This window comes from Impatiens glandulifera, chromosome 1 (genome assembly GCF_907164915.1).
Source record: "Impatiens glandulifera chromosome 1, dImpGla2.1, whole genome shotgun sequence".
NCBI lineage: Eukaryota > Viridiplantae > Streptophyta > Magnoliopsida > Ericales > Balsaminaceae > Impatiens > Impatiens glandulifera.
This window is the reverse complement of record NC_061862.1, coordinates 152,917,789-152,926,450: the sequence shown is the minus strand read 5'-3', so window position 1 is coordinate 152,926,450 and position 8,662 is coordinate 152,917,789. Positions and strand designations below refer to the sequence as shown.

The following is an 8,662-nucleotide window of genomic DNA, read 5'->3' as shown; positions in this document are numbered from 1 at the left end:
ATGGAACAGATTTATTTCTAGAACTAAAGTTGTTAAGACATTCATTACCCGAAGAAGAAAAAAGAGCGATTGATGTGCTGAATTATTTGAAAACAATGGATGGTTGTTATCCAAATTCTTATATCGCATATCGAGTTTTGCTGACTATATCAGTTACTGTTGCATCTACGGAAAGGAGTTTTTACAAATTGAAGTTGATTAAAACTTATCTTCGATCAACTATGTCGCAAGAAAGACTAAATGGGTTAGCTATGTTATATATCGAGAAAAAAATTATTGAGAAAGTTAATTATGCAAACTTGATCAATACTTTCGCTTCAAAAAATGCAAGACGAGTAATATTCAAGTGACTATGTACTAGTTCGGAACATGAATTTTATATTTTGTTTGGATCTTCTTTGTATTTTTAGTATTTACTTATGACATATTGTTTTGATGATATTTTATTTCTAGAATTCATGTTACAAATACTATTATATTTAAATCGATAAAAAATATATGTATGAATATTAAGCTTTGAGGGCACCAAGTTTTGTGCTCGCCTTAGGCCTCGAAATCTCAGGTCCGACACTGATTTGGTGTAGTGTCCAAAGTCTAGCTACGACGTATCCTGAACTTGCTTACATTTCTATATGTAGATATCACAGTTAAGAACATGTTTGTTCCTCGACCTAGTGTTTTCGCTAGCCAAATTAGATATAAAACAAGATTAAACATTATGGAGACTTAATCCCATAATAAAGTTTATTTTTGGCATGACGCAAACAAATGTCACCGTTTAACAAAATGTTATGCGTTGACAATATATGGATAGTTTCTATTTGGGGCATTGTTACAATTTGTTCGCTAAGATAATTACATATTTTTTTTGGGGGAGAAAATTTTGAGAGTTAAAGATTTTATCCAAGATCTCATTTTTGGAATGAAACGTTATTCATGGTGGAATTCTAACGGGTGATATGTACATGACAAAATGTTGTATTATGACTATTCGTTGTCGTATGTGTCGCGAAAATGTTGAATCCGTAACTCACTTACTTTTGCATTGTCGAAGGTGATTAGTATTTGAAGTCTTTTGTGAAGTATTAATGAGATTCATTGGGTGATTCCCGAGTCTTTGTGTAGTTGCTGAGAAGTTTGGATTGATGCGGTTGATATGATATGTCTACATATTTGGGTTGTCATTCCAATCATTTTTTGGTGTATTATCTGGTTAGAGAAAAATCGTCGAACTTTCAATGATCATAATTGTCCGATTCGTATAATTCATAATACTATTATATAAATACAACATCGCAATATATTTCAAATTTTTTTTTTGAATTTAAAATATTATAATTTATTCGATTGGTTAAAATGTCATACTTTTAATCTCGTCTTCCATACTTAGCGACATATATTTGAAGACACAAGTTTGGAAATTCTATAGAATGACCGGACTAAATTAAAATATGTGTTATAAAATTTTTATTTGTTTCTTACAATCCACTAATTCATATTTTTTTTTAATGTAACAATAAAAATAATCTCAAGTAATTATTACTATGTTCTTTTTGTTTGGTATTTTTAGATATTTGTTCAATTCTTTGTTAAAATTTGGTTGATTTAGTGTGATTTTCATATGTAATAGGAATGTCTAGAAACTTCAATCTTTTTACTCAGGCATTTTGTTTTGGGTATTCTCTTTATTAATTTGAGCTATAGTAACTTTTTATATATATATAATAATTTACATTTTAGTGATTAAATATTCTAGCAATGTTGGTGGTTTATTAAGTGATACTCTAATTAAATAGAAATCTTTAAATTTTTATGTTGAGATGTTTATTAAATTTATTTTGTTTATATTATATCTCCACCCTTCATTCCTAAGAAAAGACACATAGATTTATTAACTAAATATGGTATTATCTAGAATTTGTTATTGAACATTTCCATTTTTGTTGAGACAATAGTTACTTTCCCTATACACTTTAATGTTTATGGGTATATATTAGTTAGCTAATTTACATATGAAGCCAAATTCAAACAAAACAGTAGAGTGACTCATTTTGTTCTTACAAATTAATCTTTAAAGGACTAAATGAGTCCTAGCTCATTATTAAAAAATAATTAAAAATTAACAAAAACATCTTAAATAAGTTATCTAAAATGAAATATGAGTTATACAATTCATTAACATTTTAACACATAAAAATATATAACATTACCTTTTTTTTTAAAATTAAATTAATCAGACATTTTGGTCTATTACGTCGGATTTTCCAACATTACTAATAACAAATTAAACCCATTTTATGATCTAGATTCTCCGGTATAAGTGAGATTGGCGAGCAAATCGGAGAAAGCATGGACGATAAAATGGTGGGTGGGTTTGGAATTGAGAACAAGATAATAGAGGAGGAGCTCGTGCAAGTATTCCCAATTAGACCTGACATCAAACAGGTTTCCGGCCACCACCATCTCTTCCATGGATCGCCGGAAATCCATATATGGATGCTCCGAGAAAGTGGACACGGCCACGCCGCCTCCTATGACAGTACCATCCAGTCCTCCTGTCGGGTCCAGTACAGGTGAATCTGAAGATGTGGCCGGTAACATGAAGGGAAAGGAAGAGTCCATTATAGAGCTTGTTCGGCCGGGAGAGGAGAAAAAGAATCTCTCCGAGGAGAAAACAGTGGCAAGGTCGGAGTGATCAATGGCTGCCAGTGGCGGCTCTATGTCCGATGAATTTAATGTTTTTGGAAAATTATTCTGCAAAACACATAATCACTTCATTAACAAACTTAAGTGTTACAGAAATTACTATATATATGTATACAAGACTGACTGTTTTCTCCTCTTCTTCTTCATATTGGTAAAGAGTTGATGAGGCAATAGGAGTAGAACTTTTGAAGTTTGTGAAGCATAGATTCACTAGGTTTAGGTTTCTTCTCACTATACCCCGCATTGATTCAGAGAGAGAGAGAGAGAGAAAGAGTTGTAGTTATGGACTATGAACTTTAGTTTAGCTAGATGTTTATAGAGAGATGATAGAGACATAGGTATGACATTTTTTTGATTTGGGGGGTAAAACATAAGAATTAGTGTACTTTAACTTAAATTGAAATAGTAACTTTTGATCTATTAAAAACATATTCTTAACAATTGCTTAGAAAGATGGGCATGAACTATGTACCTTAATTAATATTGCCTAATGCAATATATAGAATTAAAAATAATAATAACAACTAACAACGAGATGCATACTTTCACGAACGGATTCAAAAATTAGAGTTTTGCGGGCTTAAAAAGTTTAGAGTTTTGCGGGCTTAAAAAGTTTAGGTATACCTAAAGAAAATAAAAAATTATGAACAAATGAATTAATGTGAATTTTTGTTTATTTTTAAAATTAAATAAACAAATATTGAATTAAATAATAATTTTTTTACAGAAATTAGTCGATAATATACCAATTATTTTGGGTGGGATGAAACTGACCCAACCCCTAAAAAGATCCGCACCTGCATTCAAGAAAAATATCTAAAAGAACTAGAACTAAAATCATGGAATGGTTTAGTAATAATATTATATAATTACCTAACTAAAAAGGACAACAAGCCTTGAAAACACTTGTTATTTCCACATATCTATTAGTTTATCTAGAAATATGAGATTGAATTGAAAACATATATAATAACACACTAAATGAGTATTAGAAGTGCTTTTATTTTTATTTAGTATAAAAGATATGATTTAATTAGATAAAATATTTTAAATAAAAAATGAATAGTTTTTTAAAAAATTTTTTGATCATGTTGTATAAAAAAAGATCATTACTTGGTTTGATTTTTGAAAAGAAAAATTGTATACCAAAATTTTAAAGTAATAATGAATTAACTCACTATGTTAGTATAAATGACAAAAATGAGTGTTTAAAATATCAAAGATTACGAGTTTATTCGTACCTACCTACTCTAAAATATCATGTTAAAAAAATTCCTTCAAATAGTTATAATAACATCTATTATTTTTTGCGAGAATAGATAACAAGGCTTTTGATTCTAATATTTTTTTCAATTCATTAAATGTAAGGGTACATGTTTTATAATAGTATTTTTTACTAAGAAATCCAAATTAATCTTGCCACTATGTTTAGAATCCGATGCAAGTCTTTTTTTAATAAAAAAAAGTTCATGTTTTTTTTTTCTATCCATAATGTGCTTTTTTTTGTTAGGGTTAAAAAAATAAAAATAAAAATAGAGAGAAGATGTGAAATGTTTTATTTTCTCCAATTTTAAAATTAAACCTTTTAAATTACCCTACTTGAACTTCTCTTCTATTTAAGGCAATTGGGAGATTTAAATTCTTTAGAAATGTCAATCAAAATAGAACTATTTATTAATTGTATATAATTATTTTTAGTAAGAAAACAAATTAACATGTTAATCCACTGTAATAATTAAAGTGACAAGAGTTTTACCTAAAAAATAATAAGTCACGAGTTTAATTATACTTAAAATATCTTAAATTAAAGTTGATATTATAAATATGAGGGATAATTTAACTTACTAACAAAAATACATTTTCATGTTAATTTTTTATTACCTCTCTATTCATTTTTTTTATCACCTCTCCACCATATTGTATAAGTAAAAGATATTAAATATAAACAACTCTATTATATACTTCTTAATTAACACATGATAACATATGATAAACAATTTATTTTTAAAATGTTAAAATAGAACTCTTAACACAAATTGAAGAAATCAGTCAATAACTTTTATTAGTTTTTGAATTAAAATTAAACAAACATTCCTTAAGACATTCTTAATACTAATAGAATATGAGACATTTAATTAAGATATATTTTTTCGCGAACTATCTTAGAGTGTTAATCTTCCGACAATAAATAAAGTATTATCATTAGAAAGCGTTGAGCTAACTCACTAGAGTAATTCAAATGCTTAAGAGACAAAAAAAAAAGTTACGGAATCAATTATTTTATTTAAAACGTACATAACGGTAAAGAATCGTGTGTTAGGAATAAGTAAGCTTCCTCCCATGGAAAATAAGTGTAACCATCATATTCATTAATTATTCTTTATAATGAAAGGTATACCATATATAAAAGGGGTGAAGTGAAAGACAGAAAAAATAAAGAAATATAACATGCTTGATAAGGTTGGACCAATGGTCCCCTGAGCAGCCTTTATTGCTGCAGGTAGTTGTGTGATTTATGAATACCATTGGCTCCTAAGCCTTTACGCACCTAACTCTATATATTAATGTCTTCAAATTTGTGGGGATAAGTAATTATTTCCAGCTTAATTGCTCAATTTCTGTTTATATGATAATTACAAAAATTCACAAAAAGTATTGAATAAAAACGAATAAAAATACGTTGTTCAATATGTTATCAAACTCGTAGATGTTGAAAAATAAAGATTAACTCCCAGACCGATTCCATCGAATTTTTGAATATCAAAAATTCGTAAAAATAACTTTTAAAGTCGAAGTTTTAACATTAATTGATTGGATAGTATTTATAACTTCTGACTTTAGTTATAGGATGAATAGAAAAGAGTTTTCAAATATTTTATTAGTTTTTTCTAATTATTATAAATGGATCTTGATTCAAATATCTTACATGAAAATAATAAAAGTGTTGGATTCTAGGTATATATTATAATTGACAATTGATGACTTAAGCCTCACAAAACCCTTTACTATAGATAAGGTGATTGCAATGCATCAATCAATAAATTTTTATACCTACTAGAAACCCTAATTTTCCAAAATTTCTCTCAAGTAGTATTCGTCTATTTCCAACCTTCTTCAATTGTTCTAAATGCATATCCTTTAAGATGAGTTGTCACAATCAATTATCATATTTTGAAATACATTTTTAATAATTTATGGTTTTGTTCTTCTTACAAAATATTCATTAATTTAAATGATTTGGTGCCTAACTCAAACTTTTACAAAAATTAAACTTATCTAATTATTTTTAATAATGACTGCAGCAAATCAAATGAAAACTAATTAATTAAATTATTAATCAACAAAAATAATTAAACATAGTTCAATCATAAAAAGTTGACAATTCAGAATATTTTTTTTCATCCAATTAAATTGTGTCATTTCTTTTTCAAATTTTCTCTCATTATCAATTCTCTTAAACAAACTTTGAGATTGATTTTTTTTTTTTAAAAACTCAACACTATTTAAACATTATTTCATTAATTTTTTTAATTATATCACTTAATCCATCGATTAAAATACTAAATTATTTTTATTTTAAAAATTCTATATATTTTATTATTATAGATTTATAACTTTCAATTATTTTATCAATAAAAACACATCTCTCAAAATTACTATCTATTAATGGTTTTCAAATAATACAGAATTATTTAGAGAACAAACTCTTACTGTGATCGATATACAATTTTAATACTAGATTTATTTATTTTTAAAGTACAAAAATATTTTTAAAAATATTAATTTATTAATATATATATATATATATATATTAGTGTTTTAGTAGTATCCAAGCTAAGAAAATAAAATCGAATAATTTGATTAAGAAAGGTTGGTCAAAAAAAGGGTGATTTATTGATAATTTATTTATTTATTTTATTTTTCAAATTGAGAGTTTATTTAAATGAATATTTGAGCTTGTTTGACCTTATATTTTCTTAGGAATATGTTGGAATTTTTTTTTTTGGGATAAAATAGTAGGTTAATTGAGATTTTTATATCATTAATTATTAAAAAAAAATTATGTTTAAAATTTAGATTTATTAAAAAGTAAATGAATGATATATTGATATTTTAATTGATAAATTAAGTAACTTAATAATTAAAATGGTATCGATGTATTTAATGAATTTAAAAAAAATCTATAAATTTCAATATCAAATGACCTGTAACGGAACAAACTATTAAAACATGAGTAACTTGTGTTGGTATGAGTAATAAAATATAATTATTTTTATTGCGAAAAACAAATAATAATAATAATAATAATAAAATTGAACCTAAAGTCCTAGTCTCCTAGGCCTGCACCTGGACCCTAATGATCTATCCTAGTCCCCCTTTCTCTATCTTTTCCAGCTCTTAAGAAAAAATATGCCACACAGGTCCAGCGAATTACGGTCCTACCCAACCCAAACCTTGCAAAAATTAGTGATTTAAAAAAAAATTAAATTAATTTTTAAGAAATATATTATCCTATTTTTTAATTAATTTTTAAAGGTTCGTTTATATTTAAAAAAAAAAAATATCATTTAAGCATAACGAAAAAGCATAACATAAAAAAAAAATTGTACTCAATAAGTTATCGAGCTCGTGAATTCTCGAGAGGAACGATTAACTCTTCGACAGACTTTATTGGTTTTCTAAACGAATCTCAGAAAACGTCGTGATAATAATATTATGAATGATACACATCGAATAAAAGTTCGACGATTTCTCTCAAACTAGATAGTTCACCAAAAAATAATTAGGATGTTAACCCAAATATGTAGGTCTGTCAGCCGCATCAATCCAAAATTTTCAGCAATACTCAAATATTTGGGTATCACCCATGAATCCCGATAACATTTTATAAAAAACTTCAAATACTAGTCACCATTTGACAATACAAAAATAAGTGAGTTGACGATTAACTTTTTTGTGACTCATACGACTAACCATAATACAACATTTTTTCATTCACATATTATTCGTAAAAATTCTACCGTAAATAACTATTCATCCAACTAACGAAATCTTAAATAAAATCTTTTACTTTCAAAAATTTTCCTAAACAAAAATTATATGAAATAATTTAACAAACAACTTGTAAAATATATATTATCATATTTTACTGGTAAAAATGAACTATTAGATAAAATACATATCAAATGATGATTTTTTTTTTAAAAACTTTTTATTTTGAATTTTAATTTTAATTTTAATTTTTAACTTAACAGATTTTTATTGGATTTTTTAATTTCAGCTTTTAAAAAATATATTATTCAGTAATCATTTTTAAAACAATAATTTAATTGATTTTTTTGCTTAACCCTAAAATTAACTATTAGTTTATTTAATAATAATAATAAATATTTAGTAATAAAAAATAAATAACTACAATACCATCATAATTAGTATAATAAATATTTAATGTTATTAATCAATTTTTTAGGATCTTTTTATTGTGATCAATAATCGTAATTATAATTTGTCTAACTTTAATTTCTAACTCTACTATTTTTAATTGGAGATTTTAATGAAATAATTTAACCAATTTTAAAAAAAAAATTATATAATAAATATTTAATAACTATTTACAACATTCATGTAAAAAAATATAGTGTTAAGATTAATTAATTATTTTTATTTTAATATTAAATATATTTTGGTATTTATTATTTATATGGGATATATGGGGTAATTTTATGATTTTTTTTTTATATATTTATAAAATAAATAGAATTTCAAAATATCAAAAATAAAATCAGTTTTAAATAGATTAATCATTTAGTTTTAAATATTTGCTAAATAATTATTAAAATTTTATATAATTCAACTGAAAACAATCTCTGAGTTGAATTTTCACCTAGATTACCTTAAGTCATGATTATATGGTAATATTTAACTTCTTATCATTTAATGTAAACAAAAATAATAA

The 8,662-nt window shown here is 25.3% G+C and overlaps 1 protein-coding gene across 1 annotated transcript; it reads right to left on the bottom strand.

Annotated features, from left to right (window-relative positions):
• Positions 1–2,242: 2,242 nt before the first annotated feature.
• Positions 2,243–2,975, bottom strand: LOC124915890 (transcription repressor OFP12-like). The gene is made up of 2 exons (XM_047456641.1): positions 2,831–2,975; positions 2,243–2,754 (listed from the first exon to the last, which is right to left on the bottom strand). The coding sequence occupies exons 1-2, from the start codon at positions 2,948–2,950 to the stop codon at positions 2,296–2,298; spliced, it is 579 nt and encodes a 192-aa protein (XP_047312597.1). The 5' UTR covers positions 2,951–2,975; the 3' UTR covers positions 2,243–2,295.
• Between the last annotated feature and the right edge of the window lie 5,687 nt (positions 2,976–8,662).

Bases quoted from the DNA above. Each gene is read 5' to 3' on its own strand.
- LOC124915890 (XM_047456641.1), bottom strand. From the start codon at position 2,950: ATGCGGGGTATAGTGAGAAGAAACCTAAACCTAGTGAATCTATGCTTC. The intron at 2,755-2,830 runs GTCAGTCTTGTA...TGTGTTTTGCAG, and splicing joins AAGAAGAAGAGGAGAAAACA to AATAATTTTCCAAAAACATT.